Genomic DNA, 20,706 nt, shown 5'->3' with positions numbered 1-20,706 from the left:
TATTTCTAATGTACTATATAATTATTGTACCTGGAGCTTGTTAATTGTAAAGCGAAGAAGAGCATAATTAATTCATCAGAGCCAGGGTGGGCTAGCTAATGAAAACACAGCACTCTCTAAATGACCTCCTTGTCTACACCGCCCATAATCTTGTTGGTAATGAGAGAGATGAGATTTCTAACAGCTGTAGTGTAATTAAAAATTTGCAATGCTACCCTATTTCTCATTATCCCACCATTACAGTATCCATTTACAATTCTAATTTACCTACTATTAAACTTAAAAATACGCCCAAGTAAGTAACGTATGAACGTCTTGTAAAATCGATGACTTCATCCAACTTAGCTCGCGTTTTTATTGTTTCTTTGACCGAGATTTCTGAATTTCATCCATCATTATACTATTATCTAGCCATACAGATCTAACCGTATCTACATACAAGGGTTGGCTGAAAAGTGATGCACACATGCTAGGAGAGGGGGAAAGAAAAGTGTTATCAAGTTCGGACAGAAAGTATATTAAAGTACAATTCTTAATCTTCACAATTATGTATTACTTTTCTATGTAGTCACCATTAACGCTAATACATTTCTCCTAACGTGAAACAAGTTTTTTCATTCCGTCACTGAAGAATTCTTTTGACTTTTCTTGAATCCAGGACTTGACAGCTGCCTTCACCTCATCGTCTGAGGAGTAGTGATTACCCTTAAGGTCTCTCTTGAATAGAGGAAACAAACAAAAATCGCAGAGGGCAAGATCAGGGGAATAAGGAGGATTTGGTTCGACCTTCAGTTTTTCCAGAGTCTCTGCAGTTTCGCCGCGCGAGGTGTGAGGACGAGCGTTGTCATGTTGCAAGATTATTGGTGCCAAGCTGCCTCTAACACGATAATCTCAACGTCGGAGGTTTCTTAGAGTCTGTACGTACGGAGAAGAATTTTATCGTTGCCCCTAGTTCCAGGAAAATCGGTCACATAAACTTGGTGAGCATCCCAAGACACAGAAGAATTTTTTTTTAGCGGACGGTTGTGTTTTGAACTTTTTCGGCCGAGAAGAAGACGCATGTCGATATTCAGTGCTCTGCCTTTTCTCTTCTGGGTGTCGTAATGATGGACCCATGATTCGTCCTCTGTCACAATATTCAAAAGAAAGTCGGTAAAAGCACGCTGTTTAACTCGCAGTGACATAGCACCATACTATGGCGTCTAAAAATACACTGGCTGAACGCAGCGAGTTCAAACTGCGCATACCTAATAAGGAGAAATGTAACTTCCAAATGCCACCTCGCGCGCTTTTTGAAGCTCTTCGTTCGCACTCTGCAAGCATATGTGCATTACTTTTCAGTCAACCCAAAATGATGAATATTGTCGATATAATCTGGCCTAAGATTATCAAATTTTTGACACCGACTTTACAAAGGATGTATCCCGCTTTGAGATCTCCAGGGCCGCAACAAGTGATTTTTTTTACAAATTTGTGAGTGCACGTGTGGGCAAAATATCTCAAAATCAAAAAAATGCATTATCTAATTTAAAATTTAGTTTAGATTCAAATATTAGACTTAATTTGGATTAAAATTAACCAACCGGAAAGGACTCTTTACTGAATCGATTTTTCTCCAGAAACAATTCTTTCACTTCCTGTGAACATTAGCCTACTAATTGCGTACATGTAGATATATAACATTTAGTTGGAAGATTTTCCAAGAGAAATCCATAAAAGGACTCTTTTGAGTGAGAGGGAGAGGGACTTCCATCTAAGTGCCATTTAGAGACAAAAATCCTATTGATCTTCAAAGAAGTGCTCCAGCCATATGTCATTAGAGACGTCATCAAAACTTATTCCAAAGACTAGATTGCGATAATTCTCAACAACATATTCAGATGTGTACAAAGTGTAGTCAACCACCGAATTTTTGGAGTGGATTTTTGGAGGGAATAGAAAGGGAACAATATTAGGGAGAAGATATTAAAAAAGATTTTTTTTTTTTCTAATCCTTCAAGCTCTTTCTACAATTAATGGCACTCATATTGGTAGAATGAAGGCGCCGAGTTTAAGAAAAGTGATATTATTGATGTAGATGAGGTACTAGATTTTCTAAAATGAAGATGAACCCGAGGAGGACCGTGCGATTAGAAATTTTAAAAATCCAGATTGAAGAAAGACGATTAACTTTTCCAATGTATTTTTGTTTTCCAGTTCTTGTAATTGGCTTCTTTAGTTGTATTATATCAGGATTTGGATTAACCAATAAAACTTATCCTCTAAACTCTGAACCACTGACTTAGAAACTTTAATACGCAATTGTACTTTATTTGATATTTTTTTATTAAATTAATTATTTTGGGTTCTTCTGTTTTCCGTCTTTGAATCCACTGCATCTTCAAAAAGTTTTTTTGGATCAAGCGCTAGCAACATAAATTGTCCCAAAAATTCTATCTCAAATTCAAGTAAAGTAGTTCAATCTGAAAATGAAATCTAAGATACGAAAAAAAGCAAAATATACTTGGATACAGTTAAAGCATCTTTTCCATCCAGAAGGGATATATTCCAATTATGAGAACAAACAGCATATTCAGCAATTTCATCTTTGCTCACATAAATAATGCATGTAAACAGTATAGAAGACTCACCATGGAGTAGAAGGTTAATGAGAATTTTAAATTTAACAAACATCTTTGTTTAATGTGCTCTTAACATAAATTATAAAATGTTAAAGATACTTTGTAAACAGCAGGTATAAAACTGTTTTCATCCAGCCTCTTTTAAAATTTAAGGTAGGCACTTAAGAATGCCTGAACTAAATTTGTTTTAAATTCTAAATTTTAATTATTAATTATTTCTTGGAACCCCCACACTAGACTTAAAAGAACAGAACTAAACAGACGCTGTCGACTACTTAAAAGACTGTTTAGACGATAGATCAAAACTCTCTCTGGACAACAAAAGACTAATTTATACTTCTATTTTAAAAACCCATCTGGGCGTATGGTATAGAGCTGTGGGGTTCAACCAAACGCTCTAATCTCCGAAAGGATTCAATCTCTTCAATCTAAAATACTTCCAACTATCGTAAACGCTCCATTTTATGTCTCCCAACCTGGACTATACACACTGACCTTAACAATCTTTTTGTCGCACAAGTCGCTGAAAACAAGATACAGAAAACTCCACTTCAACCTGAAATCTCATATAAATCCTCTAGCTCAAAATCTTTCTTCTAGAACTCTTCCTGATAACCCGGACAAGAGGTCTTAAGAGACAGTGGCCTCGTGATCTCCTCTCAAGAGAAGAGAGTGGGACTAACAGTCTAATGTTTTGGAGTGTAACTACTAGGTAACTTCTCCACTCGTATACCTCTGTAATTCATAGTTCTGATATCCACTCTTACTTATAGCGCCAACGCGCTGATTGTAGCATAAATAAACGCCAAAAAAAAAAATATATAAATCTTTAATATTAATCTCAAAACAAAAATCAATGATTTCGTTCGACTTATTACTATAATCACGACTGATAGAAGACACCATCAGTTCCAGCCTATCAGAGAAATCAATATCTTTAGATGATTGGAGTTAGTGTCAGATTAAAAGTTAATTTTAGGATTTTAATCAAAATATGGATTTGCTTAGAAAGTAAGGAATGGTTTCACGTTTGATTATTTCTGTTCAATAGGATTGTTTTCACTTAAAATACAGAATAAAATTTGACGAAGAAATATATTTTACAATTCTGTAACATTACTGTGGTTGTCAAATTGTTTTTAAAACAAATTAAATACTGGGGTGTTAATAAAAAGATCCTCATTGAAGAAGACTTCATAAAGTTTAGAAGATATCCCTTCCCCTTTGCGAAGGGCATACAGCATTTTCAGGTTTAAGGACCACTCCCAGTTAGTGTTGATTTATAGCCCTTAGAATCATCGTCCATATTGTCTATACTGTGCCAAACAACAATCGGAAATAATGTAGTTTCCAAAGGAACAACACTCTAATCGTCTTGTTCAACGTGACCCAGACAGTGTAGCACATTGTACTATATCATGCTGACCTCTGCTATGGGGGGGAACAGGAGATGAACTCTGAATCTGCAATATGCAAACTTACTCCAATCTCGGTGATGTACTATATCAATATGTAAACAGGTGATTATATTGTAATCAGCAGGTGCGGCCGTGTAGAGGGAAAATTGCTCTCTATGTTTACCTTTAATAACTGTAATGGCAAAGTACAAAAATTTCATGAAATTGAATTTAATTGTGTAACTTTACGTGGGTTTCTTTTTCCCTGTTAAAGAGAAGTATTGCAATTAAGCAGATTCTCTTTTTTTGGAAATTTTCGTCAAATATTAATATTTTGAGATCCCCTGTTCTCGCCTTGTGTAAAAGTACGTTTTGTTTTTCTATTTAGTAATTTTTTTGTGTGAGCGTTTCTGTTTACAGTCGAATTAACTCAAAAATTGGGAAGCTATAATTTGATTTTTCTACAAGGACGCCACTATAAGGTTTTAGGGCGGGTGTCGGAAGTGACTAATAGGGTTTTTCAGTTTTTTGAAATTTTCTCCCAATATTTTTTTAATAATTTTTATTTACATACATATTTCTAAAGATATCTTTTAAGAAATATTAAGACCCATTTCTGCGGAAGGTTCTACCTATCACAATCATAATGTTATTAGGATTTAAATAAGTTGCGGATAGGTGAATCCAAGTTGGCGGTAATTAAAATAAAAACACTACCAACTGCAATCAAAATTGTACAAAAAAAGAGAAAGCCTGCGAGTGGTGCCGCCAAATTTTTCTAGCAAATGAAAAGTGCCAAATTGTTTTTGCTTTAATTGCGTTTTAATTAATTGCGTTTAATTTTGGCCAAACTTTGCTATTACATGAGTGAAAATTGTTACCATTGTTAATTAAAAATACAGTTTACCACAATTACGCATCTTCTTCTTTTGTGCATGCTGCTAGATTAGCTAGATAGTGGAACAAAATATCCCTGTTTAAAACAAAAAAATCTCTCTGGTGGCTGTCCTGGTCAGGACTCCGTCTTTTTTGACCTGAATGTGGAATTCCAGAGCTCTATTATCAAAGCTAAAGCAATCCTTTTCCACCCAAATTACGATATCCTTCAGTCAGATTATTACTGCATAATTCAGCCTTGAATTAGACAAGTTGATAATGCAGAAGTTTTGCTCTAAAATGTCATTTCTCTAATAATGTTATCATTAAAAAGAGTCTTTTATAAATACTTTATGGTAACCTCAGGGTACACTCTCATTACATTAATGTGAACAAATCCTATTAACATTAACAAGTAAAAGTGGGTATAAAATTAATTATTCATGCAAGGGATGAAGATATTAGCAGAAACATCAAGGAGATGTGATATGGGCTCTAAGTTACAGATTAGCTTGATTTCAAAACCTGCATTAATAATCCCTTAAAACGGATGCTGGGGATGTTAATCCAGTGGTTACTTTATGTACTTTTAGATTAACTCTATTTCCCTATTACTCATGATGTTTTAGCATTTTGTAAATTATTACCATAAATAACAGATGCGTAAATACATGTTGCGTAAGATTACGAGGAGAGCGGGAGAAAAAAAATGGTTGCGAATGGCCTTTTTTTACAAATCTGTGTTGTGAAACTAACTGACGCACAAACCTGTATTATACTGGCGACACAGAAATATAAATTTGGATTTAGTAAACCCACTGGTAAACTCAAACTTATTAACACACAATCACCTAATGGATTAACATTTTACAATTCTATGTAAAAAAAACGTTGAAACTTTAGAGCCAAAATGGATCTTTTAGTTTAGAGTGTAATTTGGCTTTACAATTCCCAGTTTTCAATATATTCATTGACTTTACAGACTCATTCACTGATTTTTGATGTAAAGGATTGAAAGGAGGTTGAATGAGGGCTAAATTTAAACTATGTGTAGGCTGAATGACCAGGAAACTATTTCGTAACACGGATTCAAATACCTTGATGAATCTTTTGAAACATTTGATTCACAATCCTTTCTGAACAACTCCCCCCAATTCCATTACAATTAAACCCACAACTCCTTTTTTTTTTTACACGTTAGATAAGTTCCTTAGAAAACCGTGCAAATAAATTATGGTAAATTTGGGGATATGTTCCACAACTTTAAAAAAAATCGTGCAAGATAAAAAAACTTCTAAATGTTTTCCCAAAAAAACCGAGCATAAAAAGTATTAATGAAATCCATATTACATATTTATAAAACAAAAAACAATTCATTTTTATTTAAAAAAAAAATAAAAATTCAGTCCATAAGTACATATAAAATGAAATTAGGAATAAAAATCCATTTCGCAACTATTCATCGCTACTACGTAACAAGCGTGCACGTTTATTACGAACTGGATCAAAAATGCTTTCATCATCAGTGGATATGTCATTATATTTATTGTTATTTTTGTTCTTGTTTGGGCTTCTAGCCCGTACAAAAAGAGTTGGATACATAATTGAGTACAAAATACATTCATACAAGTATTAGTAATACTTAGGATTAGAGTATTGAATATAAATAAAGCAAAAAGTCGAGAGCAATGGGGAATAATGTTCTAAATTAAATTAGCTTATCAGGTTCAGATGATGACTCAATCGAGTTCTCTTTTTAAGTGCGGATACCATAAAGTAATAAAGTTTATACAATTTATTCGCATCATCGGCAGAGCTGTATGATAAGAGTGAGACAAGATCTTTAGAACTACCTCGCAGATATACGAGGGTCGTTTGAAAAGTCCGTGCAAAAATAAAAACTACTTAATTTTTTGGGGTAAACCATTTTTATTTTTCAACATAGTCTCCTTTTAGGCTTATACACTTCGTCCAACGCTGCTCTAGTTTGTTGATCCCTTCCGAATAATAGGATTTGTCCAACTCTGAAAAATAGCCATTCGTTTCTGCAATCACCTCCTCGTTTGAATAAAATCTTTTTCCCGCCAGCCATTTCTTCATATTGGGGAACAAATAGTAGTCCGAGGGAGCCAAGTCTGGAGAATAGGGGGGATGTGAAACGAGTTGGAACCCTATTTCCATTAATTTTGCGACCACAACTGCCGAAGTGTGAGCTGGTGCGTTGTCGTGATGGAAAAGGACTTTTTTGTGGGCCAATCGTGGGCGTTTTTCTTGCAGCTCGGTTTTCAAACGGTCCAATAACGATGAATAATATGCACCTGTAATAGTTTTACCCTTTTCCAGATAGTCGATGAGGATTATTCCTTGCGAATTCCAAAAGACAGTCGCCATAATCTTTCCGGCCGAAGGAACGGTCTTCGTCTTTTTTGGCGCAGATTCCCCCTTGGTAACCCATTGTTTAGATTGTTCTTTGGTCTCAGGAGTGTAGTGATGTATCCATGTTTCATCCACAGTGACGAAACGACGCTTAAAGTCCTGCGGATTCTTCTGGAACAGCTGCAAACCGTCCCTGCAACACTTCACACGATTTCGTTTTTGGTCAAGCGTGAGAAAATCACTCGACTTTTTCGATTCAAACGAATGCCAAACACAAAGAAATAGACCGATCTGGCTGAAACTTGGTGTGTGTTCTTCCAAGAGATGCTACTAACTAAACATAACCTCGATACGCGCCAGTAGTGCTATCTCTCTGACTTTGCACGGACTTTTCAAACGACCCTCGTATCTGTAAATACTTTGCTCTAAGGTCTTTGTAAAAAAGGACAATGAACAATAAAATGTGAGAAATCATCCGAGATATTATCGAAATAAGTTGGGCGCAATAATTTTCCGGGTGCAATTGATATGTGATGTACCGAACACTTTAACACTGAATAACGAAATGCTGTGTTCCAAGTTGAAGTACAACGAGCTAAAGAAAAAATTGATACTAAAATTCCGGGTATTCCACGTTAGCTCCGAAATACAAAGTAAACCAAGCCATGAAGTCATGTGATGTCAAGAAGATCAAGTCACTAACACTTGTGTGGGGCATAAACCAACCGACTTCTGGATCACACTGTCAAAATTAGAATTAAAAATGTTTTTGGGGGATTCGTGATAGATAAAAAAACTCGTGTAAAATAGCGTATTGGTTCTTATTGGTGAACCCTGTTATTTCAAAATCATGTAAAAAAAATTGTTAGATGTAATTTAATTTAATATTAATATAGAAAATTATACAATACTTAAAACTACAAGTGAAAAAGTAACTGTATCTAATAGCCACGTACCTTTGATGAAATCTACCGCCATCTCCAGTCCGTAGGTATCTTTGTCACAATCATCGAGTATGTGCGCACCAATAGTGAAATGTTTGGCTCTTTGATTAATTATGTCCAACGTGTATAACATGGTCTCTACCGCTTGTATACCACCTTGCGGCATGACCGGACCACAGGTCATCGTATCTGAACGTTCGTGTACCATCATTAAACCACCCAACACTAAATCACCTTCAACTACCGCTTCACGTTTTACCGGCCATGTTGGTTTTGTAGTTGTTATTGGTTCTTCGACTAGTGATAATGGACGATTATGATTTGTGCCGGATCGTTTGTTCTGGTGACGGGTATGGCGTAATTTTGTTTCTACAGGATGTACTGATGGCGGTGTTGTAATACAGAGTAGGCAGAACAACAAGACAGCTGCTACCATTGCCTGTAACAGATCAATCAGAAAATTTTAATTTCACTATTCGCAGCAAAAAGGAAATGTTATATATTAAGAGAGAAAGATGGACCAACCACTTCCTCAATCATCTTGAAGTTCCCTAGGCCATCATCTTGGAGTTCCCTAGGCCATCATCTTGGAGTTCCCTAGGCCATCATCCTAGTCCAGTAATTATTATTCCAACAACTACTTCTCCTCCCTTAGTCAACAATTTCTGATAACAGCTTTTTGTCTTAGTCTCAGAATGGGAAATTTCCAAACAAATCATATTGCGAAATTTAATTTAAATGTTAGCCAATGATCCAGTAATATTGAACCCTTGACTTAACAGATGAGCAACCTTCAATTTTATGACCAAAGGGAATTTGGTGCCTCTGACTTGAGGTGCGGGTAATATGGAACACCTCAGTATTTTTATTGCAAGTCGCCGTAGAGTGGTTTTAGGTACAATAAATATTTTTGCAGCTTTTTTAGCCCCATTTTAGATTCTTCTCCTTTTTGTTCCCCTAGAAAAGTAAGTGGTTTGCGGTAATGCTTGCAATATGGAACTCCAAGAAATTTTTCTACAGCGAGTATAGAACGGGGTTCCATTATTACCAGCATCCATGGGGATCCATATTACAAGCATAGCTATCTTGGATTTGATGTGTCACCAAAAAAAGATCGGGAGACATAAGAACTGCAATACATCCCTTTGAAGCAATATATAGTGCGAATAACTACCACTATTTTTGATAACAAGACAAAAATGAAAGTTCGAGCTTACCTTCTTAAGGTTTTCAAGAATCGATAAAAACAAAATTGAAAATTTCGAGATGAACAATACAATAGCAACTGAACCAACCACCTGCTTTGGACTCTACCGTTATCTAGCTACAGTTTGAGCCGGATACTGTTAACACAAGATCACTTGCTGCCCAAATATTATAGGGTTCCATAATACCAGAAGGTTTTCACATTACGACCACTTCCTCTATAGGCGACGTTTGAGTCGCCATGCCTAGTGTTCTTTTGCTACTTTATTAGTTTATTATATTAGCATCTGGCAACCTTTAGCCGGATTTGTTTTAAAGCCCCGGTATCTCTCTTGAGATGATAGGTGGGCGGGGAACAATGGGCATTTCCGATTGCCCGCGTTCCTTCCCCTTTCTGGTGGAACCGCCCGTCTGAAACAATCAAATCTAATCCTCTATAGTAAGAAGCGCACAGGACGTGAAAAGTGATTTCCTATTTCTAATAGTGGTCACTTGGAAAACCATATTCCTCATTTTAATCGAAGTTGAAGAATCGAATAAGAATTTCTTTGTTAAAAATAAAAGAAAAGAAATGAAGATTGGCTGGACAGTCCATGTACTTTAAAGTAATATTGATGCCCTGGGAAGGACCAAAAAAATAATAAATAAATCGAAGAAGTGATCTGAAAAGAGTATCGATAATTGTTGACTTCGTAAAGATAAGATCAGCAGCCAAGACAATGCAGCCGCTAGAAATATACCTCTCAGGATTCAGTCCTGAAAAAGCTTTGACGCAATTAGTGGATACCTGTTTCCTTCACCATAAAATTCTAGAAAAAAAAATCTGCAAAAGAAGTGGGAGTTTGACGTAAGTCTTTCTTAAAATGGCTTCTTGTAGCTAAAATTTTAATAAGTTTGCAAAACTTCCACTTCTTTATCTGCGGCTAACCGCAGCAAAGAAGAAAGCAAAAATGATTTATAGTTTAATATGAAGCTCATGTATCAAACATAAACATATATTGGATATTTGTAAAAAGAAGAAAAAAGGAAAAAAAGGACGAAGAAAAATCCTGACTGTTATAAGAAAAGCCGAGGTACACGTGGGGCTGGGAGTGCACGTGTGAAGTGCATGTGGGTAGGGATGGCCTTAGTTGATATTCAGTGGATGTTGCTGTGAAAAGAAAGTGATATTGGAATCTAGGTAAGGTGTGTGGGGCTGTGCGGGCTGGACTAGCTGGCCCGCGTTCCAGTACTCTGAGGGTGACTGTGTAGCCAAAAAGATGGTGGAAGGAATAATGTTCAACATCCTGGAGAACGAGAGAGCACACACACATATAGGGGAGAGAAAGAGAAGCTAGGTCATGCCAATGGGGGAAGAGCTGAATTTAAAGAGACACTAAAACAGGGAAATGTGTCTTCATTTGTCTTTAACCTTCCTGGTAGGTTTCATGTGCTAACCTTATACCACAATTTTTCTAGTGTCCTGTCAGCATTTCATGAATATAGTCGCAGTGAAATAAAAATTATATCCTCCTTTTTCTACCCACATTCTGGCTTTAATCTGGCCTTTTCTTGTTTTTATTTAGGTTATATTTCTGCTAAAATAATCGAATTTTTCAATTTATATGCAAATATTTGAAGAGAACAAAAAGTAGTTTTAAAACGTCGACCCTACTTTCTAATAATGCGACTTTCGAGTTATGCACTCAGATTACTTTTAACTTTAAATTGTTTTGGGGAGCTTGGTAACGCTTTTGGAATGATCTGAGCCATTATCCTTTTATGGTTTCTTTTTCTTGGTTCAAAACTTGGCACTTCGAAAGTATTGTTCAAATTGTCTTCAACATTAAAGTTATTTTGAAGGAAGTTGTGCTAAATTTGTAGTAATTTTGGTCACTTTACTCTGGTGGCTAATTTCCGGTTATCTCATCAAACTCCCCAATTTTAGAAAAAAACATTCATCCATTCGGAACGGGGTGTTGGTCTAGTGGTCAAGAGCTTGGCTTTGTGATTGGGAGTACGCCAGTTCGAATCCCGCGTATCGTTACTTTTTTATTTATTAGAAAAATTGTTTATAGTAAAGTATAAGCTTCCGCCCTCGGACAGGTAGTTGAACGTTAAGCTCCGCCTGAAAAAAATAGGCGATTACTTAACATTCATCCATTCTTGATACAAAAACCATGCATTATACTCAAGTATAATGAGAGAAAAGCCTAGTTTTTCCGGTCACCCTGGAGAAAAGTTTTCAAATTAGAACTTTCTAGCAATTATCTGAGCTTTCAAGTTTAACTAGCCTAAAAAAAAGGGAAGGGATTAGCTATGCGGTTAGCGTAATGGATTCCCACGCTGAGATCCCGGGTTTGAATTCAGCTGCTGGCCATTAGATTTTTCTCTTTCTAGGAGCTTCTTACAGCTCACTGTCCGATGATGGACATTCTTCCCGTCATACCCGTTCCTATCCTCTCGGATATACCGAGAGGATTGGAACGGGTATGCACATGGTGCTTGCACAGGGTCGTTTTACAAGAGAAGGATGTCACCACCACGGGAAGCTGATGTGCTAGGTCTCTCCATGGCAGAGGTGCCACCCAGGCAACCCCCGCTTGGCCCCCTAAGGGGCGGGTTGAGATCACGCCCTCACTCCCAGATCGTAGAGAAGACAAACTCTACTTTAGCTCTGGTTAGCCGCACCTTCTAGCGAAAGGCACTTCCATCATACGATGGCAATATGTTCTCTGGTTTCTATAGCGGTGAACCTCCGCTCAGCTCATGTCCCTAGGACAGCTGAGCTAATGGTTAACCAACGGCCACTACGAATCCTACCTCAATTGAAAGCAATTGGGCTTGGTAGTCTGGTACAGCTTGCACCCGTAATTCAGTACTTCGCTATGTCCGGTGATGGACAGTGTTGTCTGTTAACTGGAGATCTCTGTTCGGAGGCTGGCAGTGCACTAAAAGAAGCTCTGGGCGCCAATAATTTCAGATGTTGACGCGCCTTAAATCACTAAAAAAAACAACAAAAAACTAGCCTAAAACAAGGAAATAGTAATTTCCCCTCCTTAGAGTGGCTTAACTGCCACATATATTCGTTAAGTGATTATACATTTTTTCAATTTAAATGCAAATAATTTTGTTGAAAGTGGAAGATGGAATGTATGTATCTTTAATTCACAGTCGGAGACATATTTTTCCTTAAAAAAAATACTCGTTGAGATTAAATCAGATTTTTGCCTCTTATGTATTCCTTGCATTACTCTGGACCAATGCTTTGAAAGAAAAGGAATGGGATTGGATATCGTACTGATAAGATCTGGATATATTTGTGGATTTATGAATGTAATTGAAAAAAGAAGGCAAACATTTGCTTAGAACTGATTAGAAAGTCGAATTTCAGGAATATTCCTTTCCTTCCTTTTGATTCAATTTTCTTAATAGAATTTTTGCCCAAAGTAAGCGGATGTTATAAAGAGGTCGGATGGAGCTAGTACTCTAAAGCGGATATAGAGGAAGTGCTCCTCTTTTTAATCCGACCGAAGTGTTTTGTGGCTGAGCGTTATCTTTCTGGATTAAAAAAAAAATGTTCGCAATTGTCCGAAGATGAAATTGGGTACCAACCCAGTGTTCGTCGCAATGCAGGGTTAAAGTCGTTCTGTTACTCCCTCGAAGTTCAAGAAAAAGTTTATTTTCACCCTTTCAAAATTTTCCTTTTGCGTTAATCAGAAACGTCTGATTTAACGCGATATATCTATCTACCACTATCTCAGAATTTTGCCATCAAAATCCATTTTCTCGTACACTAGATTTGTTCAAGAATGGTACAATACCATGCATTAGTGCAAGTAGTGCAACAGCTTTCAGAAGATATTTTAGGCGCCAACTAATTTACTAAGTTAGGAGAAATAACACCTATCTAGCCTTGTCAATCACCTCTCAACTTTTTGAAGGAGACTATAAATTACAGATGGACATCAAACAGACAACATTCTTCTAAAAATCGAACTATCTTTGACTGTGATTTTTATAGAAATTAGCATAAAAAAAAAAATAATTTATTAGTAAAAATAAACAAAAGAAAAAAGAAATAGTATTTGAATTTAAAGGTTCCAAATTGTTGTTCTCCAAAATAAATTGAATCATGGAGCTTTACCAAATCTGACGCCTTTGTCTTGAAGATTCCTGCGTTGGCCATTCTTCTTATTAATCTAAATTGTGTTTGCTTTACACTCTGTAACTACTTAATCCAATACCCGGTAGTTAGACGTTAAGACCCGCCTGAATGAAAAAAAAAAAAGACGCTTACCTTACTTTACAATACCCGAAAAAAGTAGGAACAAGAGATTCCTCGTCAGTCCTGGAAGAAGGCGCCACAGTAAGAGGCGAGACCTGTAAAGCTAATATGTATTGCGGTTGCTGGGTTCGATTCCCCGGTCTTAGGCCTTGGATTTTATTTAATGGTTAATAAAAGAGATTTACAGTAAAGTATGTTTGCTAGTTGCCTCCGTCCACGGCACCTAATTGGTAGTTGGACGTAAAGTTCGCCTGAAAAAATAGGCAATTACTTTACTTTATTTTTACTTCTAGAAGGAAAAGACATTGTTTAATATTATTATTAACTGTTATAATAATATTATTAACTGTTATAATAATATTATTAACTGTTATAATAATATTATTAACGGTTATAATAATATTATTAACTGTTATAATAATATTATTAACTGTTATAATAACTCCTTAACAAAAACTTACAGTTTTAAAAGTTAAGTATAAGGGTTGATTAAACGCCAAAAGGTACACAAATCAGCAGTTCCCAACATTTCATTAATACTTCATTGATATAATTTAAGTAATTTTACTGCATTAACTTTTCCTTCACATTTTTTAGAATTTATTAGATGTCACAGACCCTTATGCTGGCCATTTTCGTCTACAAAATATTTACTCAAGTAGCACACCATTTAACTTAGATTGACTGTAATATCTATTTATCTATAATAATCAAACTATTAATCACAGGTGAAAAAGAAAACGTTATAAAAAATATAAAAAAAATAAGAGGCTAAAAAATTCATAAACTTTTTTTACATCAATGATTTTATGCATTTATTTTTATTTTTAAATAAAAATCATTGGTTTAAGTTCATTCTTCGATTAAAGTAATTGTTATTTTATGTTGTAGTCAAACGTTTGTAATAATAAGTAATAAATAATCTGGCTTTATCGCAAATAATATAGTTTTCTTCAATTACATTCTCAATCTAGGTGTTCTTCCCACAATGTTATATATATGTAATATAAAATAAAGAAAATAAAGATATGCATATTTTTAGGACAGCTAATTATTCCAGTATTTTACCATAAGTAAAATTAGGGGGACTAAATTAAATTACAATTGAGAAATGAGTAAATATTGTTGAATAATCTACTTGTTATTAAATGTATGTTATTTGTGCTCACGAATATTTCGGTAAGACGAATTTAAGACTGAAATATTGTTTTGAATCCTCCGTGATTGAAATTTAAAAAGTGGCCGACTCTAACTTTGTTTTTTTCTACTTTAACATGCATGTATATGTGACTACTCAGAATAATTCATCACTCATTTTATCATAATTATAATAAAAAAATATTATGAATGAACTGGCCAGCATAAGGGTCTGTGACATCTAATAAATTCTAAAAAATGTGAAGGAAAAGTTAATGCAGTAAAATTACTTAAATTATATCAATGAAGTATTAATGAAATGTTGGGAACTGCTGATTTGTGTACCTTTTGGCGTTTAATCAACCCTTATACTTAACTTTTAAAACTGTAAGTTTTTGTTAAGGAGATTTTTGTACCTTTTGGATAGATTTTCCTTTTTGTCTATGTGCAAAGTTACGTCTGCTTTACAGATTTTTTAAAATTTGGAATAAGCTATTCTATCATTATAACCTGATAAGGTGTTAAATCGGAACCGTAACTACCACTGGAGAGATCTTTTTAAAGAATGATTATAGTTGCGGTCCCCAAACCATCCTCAATAACCATTTTTTTGAGAAAGCGTTTTGAATAAAATAGAAAGGTATTTGTACGTAAATAGCAAAATTAAACTGCGATTTCAGTACTTCCTTTTAAGAGGAGCAAGAAAAATAAACTGCGATTACAGTACTTCTCCCTAAAAGGCAAAGATTTTGAATCGAACGACAATTCATTCATAATGTAAATAGGTTCACCCATTGATAATTTTAACGATTGCAGTACTTCCTCTTAGTAGGTGTAAGAGCATGATGGCACATCACAGCCACGTAGAGGAGCTTTAATTACTGCTTCGTGCTAAATTTTATCAAAATCGGACTAAGCGTTATAGAAATATTGGTAATAATAGATTTAGAAAGGGCTTTACTTGGGTGGGGCAAACTCCCCTCCTTATAAGGCACAGCGTCGAGACTTTTAAAGTACAAATCTGTACAAAATTTCGATTCGAATGACACTTCATTCATGAAAATCGGTTCACGCCTCGATAATTTGAAATGATTGCTATACTTCCTCTTAACAAGTGTAAGAGCAGATCGTCGCTTTAATGTTAGGTAGGGGAGCCCTAACCCTATCATCCTACCAAATTTTATCAAAATCGGGCCAAGATTTACAGAGTAATTAGTAATAATAATTTTGGAGGGGGCCTTACATAAAGGGGGCTAACTCCTCTCCCATTCGATGTACAGGGCCGAGACCCCCAAAAGGCACATCTACATAAAATTCCGAATCGAATGACACCTCATTCATGAAAATCGGTTCACGCGTTTAGGCGCTACGTTGTTTACAAAAAAGGTAACAAGAACAACAACAACAACAACAACAACAACAACAACAAGAAGAAGAACAAGAACAAGAACATTTTTTGAAAAAGCCGTTTTTGCTCATTTTCGGCAACTTTTTTCTCGAAACCTATTAGATCTGGGTGGTTGCAAAAAAATTACAGTTATAAAGGAGGATTTGCCCTATATTATAAAGAAAATTTGGGAATTTTATCTTTTATAGAAAAATAGAAAAAAATTGTCAAAGTTGGGTGTTTTTCAACGTTACACTTTTTCGTGCAGTTTTTGATGGTCAACCCTTATACAACTGTCCTACCGGACAGTTTTAATATTATTAACGGTTATAATAATATTATTAACTGTTATAATAATATTATTAACGGTTATAATAATATTATTAACTGTTATAATAATATTATTAACTGTTATAATAATATTATTAACTGTTATAATAATATTATTAACTGTTATAATAATATTATTAACGGTTATAATAATATTATTAACTGTTATAATAATATTATTAACTGTTATAATAATATTATTAACTGTTATAATAATATTATTAACTGTTATAATAATATTATTAACTGTTATAATAATATTATTAACTGTTATAATAATATTATTAACTGTTATAATAATATTATTAACTGTTATAATAATATTATTAACTGTTATAATAATAATTTTGGTTATTACTATAATATTAGTATAAAAAATGGCATGTCTAATGTAAGTTTAAAAAGCATCGCATTAAAACTGTTGTAGAATTTAAGAGAGACTAGTTGAACACCTGTAAGAGAATCTCTAATTATATACTGTAACACCTGTCCTCAGAATGGTAAATCGGCCACAAACTACATTTGTGTTTAGCTCTTAATAAATTGATATTTATATGCTACACCCACCTTACATAGCGCTATAACTTTGACATTAATCTAGGCTAGGGGAAATTTGCATTCACTTCCTTGAATGCAACATTCATTGAGCACTTCCGTTACTTGGAAGTGATTTTATTAAACTATATTTATTTATAAACAAAATTTGGTATAAACCATTCAATTGGGTTTTCTCTCTCAAAGTCTAAGTTAATTTACAAATGTTACGTAGTTGGTTACAATGTAAGTAGGCTACTAGACAAGTAAAATGGTTCTACTTTAAAAAAAAAACATGAAATTAGTCGAATTAGTCGACTAAAAGTACCAAAAACTGGATCATTTTTCCAGGAAAAATAAATTAGGGGCTTTTTTGGGAGGGGGAGAAAGAGGGGAAATGCTTTTCTCTGTAAGGTGACATTTTTTTGCCACTTTGTAATATCTTGGCACCTGTATCATAAAAATAAGAATAAAATTTGCAATTAAATTGAAAAATTTGAAGAAATTTGACTCTGACTGATTTCAAGATTTTGTTAAATAAAAAAATGGCTTCTACGATTTTGTTTTAATATTGTGTCCAACAATTAGTTGCTTGCCTGAGTTTGACGAATAACATAAGTACCTCAGCAATTGCAATCTTGGAGGTTCTTTGTCTATATCAAGGGCAACAACAATGTTGAAGGAACGGGTAACTTCCATCACCTCCAGGTACAACGCAGCGTATCTATCACGCCAGCAGCAAGAAAGACCATTGTTTTTTGTTTTGAGTCTTCTTTCAACCAGCCCAGCTTCTAAATATAACTTCAGCAAACCCCTACAGAGGTTCTTATACCTGCCTGAGTAAAGCTTAATAGCGTAGCACCACCAGTGTCCACTGGCTCTTCAAAGAATGAATATCCTCGCCCTCAAACTTAGTCTAAGAGCTCTTAATAGATTCTTATCTTTAAAATAAACGAAGAGGAAGCGATGGTTTAAATTAACGGATGCCAGAGTAAACGCTCTGGGTAAACCCCTTGAAATTATCTATTTTCCTCAGGGAGATGTTTGACTTAAAAATATAGCTAGGTAACATAATGCGGACAGTAAGTGCGTAATTGCGTGCGTTGCACACGTAAAAACGGGGGTGTATTTAAAAAACAAAAACCTTAAAATTGTCATTTTAAAACAGAAAGTTTAAAAATTATTCATTTTATATAATATTTATTTTTTAAAAAATAAAGAATATAAAGTAATAAGGAAAAACTATAGGAAAAATGAATTGAACAAATGTGTGCCTGTGGTGACTGTAAACAGAATGAGTGAATGCGATCATAATACAGGTCATGTGACCGCAGAGATACTTGAATAAAATATAATCGAATATTATAATAATCACATGATATTGATGAATTATCTAATTCGGGAAATTTTCTGGGACATATATTAATAAGGAACTCGGAGGGTTTTAACCCGTGACTGTCCCGGAAAATCCGCCAGGTATAGCATAAAGAAGTTTAAAGGAATTCAAAAAACACTGAAGATAACATCAGAAAACTCACTCGGCCGGTAAATTTTGACCAGCTCACAATAGTTAGCTGTGGAAATGTATTAAGAAATATTAATAATATTGAGGGCAGATAGCGGAAATACCCACAGAATTAGATAAAACACTTCCGTTTGTCATGACGCTGAAAAACATTCAACTAACAGCTCATAAATAATTCTCTCTAGCAAGAGTGGAGCCTGGACCGCAATTGTATATTTGTTAATACATAAGTGAATAGAACAGAGTGGGTACCCATTCATCGACTTGTGTACCCAGTAGAAATGCAGCATCTGAACCCTTTGTATGAGCCAGTGAGAGAGTGGTCCATTTTATGGACTGATTGTACCAGCTTGATTGAAGCAATCACACTCGTATAACCAGAATCATTACTAGTTCTCTGATTTACCTGGTTTTCCTACTAATTAATTATACTTGATGATGAAATAGAACAGTTTTGGATGACCTGGATTTAAAAGTAAAACTCTTGATGTTTCTACATTTCAATAACATCAACTAAAACATTTAACTGCATACCGTCCGGATGCTTTCATCTATAAATTAAATTTCCGTTTTCAGTACTTTAAAAGATACTTTACAAACTTTTGATTAGAATTTCCGCTGTTAAATAATATTAATTAGCTGTTCAAATTTGTTATCTCTTCGTTCAATTAATTAAATAAAAAATTATTGAAATGATTTTTGGAGGTAAAGAGGGATGTTATTTTCAATCTGCTTAGAATTATATTTGTCCAATATTCTGATTTATTTTCCAACAGCTCAACCTGGGGGCAAAGTAAACGCTAATATTAGCGTTGCTATTCAAATTAACTGTTTTAGAATTAAAATAATCTTTAGAATTAATTACGTAGATTAGGATAGAAACACACTTCATGATTATTAATAATAATTGATTTCGTGATTTTTGGCAATTACAAAATAATCAAATATAATATATCCATCCACAACTAAACTTACTCGAAAACAGAAACATTGAAATACGATATTTTGTTGAAATTAACACACGAAAATATGAAAATTGAAAATGATCTTCAAAAAACAAAAAAATCCTTTACCAACTCTAACCGGATGTAGTAAAATATCATGGTCATAAAATACAGGATACGATTAGGGAAGCATTAATTTTAAAGGAAGTTGAAATTTAATTTACCTGTGAAATCTAAATATTATTCAATTTCCTGACTTAAGGAAACTATTTGCGGAAATGACGTGTGTATTTCCTATTAAGTAGTCTTGAAGTCGGATCTTGTTAAATTGTATTTTTTTACATTTTGGTGAATGAAGAAAGAAGTTCCATCATTAGATTTACGTTTTCAATTAAATATAACATCTCTCTCATACGCAAATAATGTAATAAAACATTAGGAATAATTGAAAAAATAATAATAATACAGCAAACTGTTAACAGTGGAATTGACGAAAAAATTTTCTGATGGATACTTGACGGTTAAAAGAGCATTTGAATTTTTGACGTGAATACGTCTTTAAATTTGAATCATATGGTGGCAATCCAAAAAACCTAATGATAACAAAATCGGGGGATACAGTTTGGCATTATAGTTTCGAATCTATCGTCTATATCCAAAATTAAATTAGACCACTGGATAGCTAAAGGATCAAAGAATTCATTACGATAAGCGAGGACTGTGACGCAACGCGCGCGGTGCAGGGGGAAGCGCCGTTATTTTGAGATAATTTTGCTGCGTATCGAGATTTGCAATTTGTATAACTTATGACTCGGAGTAGCTACGATGTTCGTTTAAGTTTTAATCGTTAGCTGTCGTCTCAATCTATCGATTGTGTATAAAACATTAGTGTAAAATAGTGACAGTTAATATATTAAGGTGTTAGAATAAAAAAATATTATCAAAGGTATGTCGGCCTATACGCGTCGAAAAGCCAAAACCAAATACAGAGATCGTATACGGTTGGAGAGGGCTTCTCAAGAACAATCGAATGGTAAAAGTCGCAAAGCCGGTGGAGTCGCCATATATCGCAACATCAATAGCTTCACTGATTGTAATAGAGTTAACATTGACATTTCGGAAATTTATTTGGAAATGAAAGACGCAAAAGCTGGTGATGTCT

General features: G+C 34.5%; 1 protein-coding gene across 1 annotated transcript in view; it reads right to left on the bottom strand.

Moving 5' to 3' along the window:
- The window catches only part of LOC141446973 (metabotropic glutamate receptor 2-like), a 308,858-nt gene that overhangs the window by 253,739 nt on the left and 34,413 nt on the right, over positions 1-20,706 (bottom strand). Inside the window, exon 2 of the mRNA XM_074114046.1 lies at positions 8,227-8,653. Coding sequence (XP_073970147.1) covers positions 8,227-8,650 — 424 coding nt within the window. The 5' untranslated portion in view covers positions 8,651-8,653. The remainder of the gene's footprint in view (positions 1-8,226; positions 8,654-20,706) is intronic.

Source organism: Rhodnius prolixus, unplaced genomic scaffold (genome assembly GCF_049639745.1).
Source record: "Rhodnius prolixus isolate KJV_2025 unplaced genomic scaffold, Rpr scaffold_7, whole genome shotgun sequence".
NCBI lineage: Eukaryota > Metazoa > Arthropoda > Insecta > Hemiptera > Reduviidae > Rhodnius > Rhodnius prolixus.
Note: the sequence above shows the minus strand (reverse complement) of the source record. Positions and strands in the feature narration are given on the sequence as shown.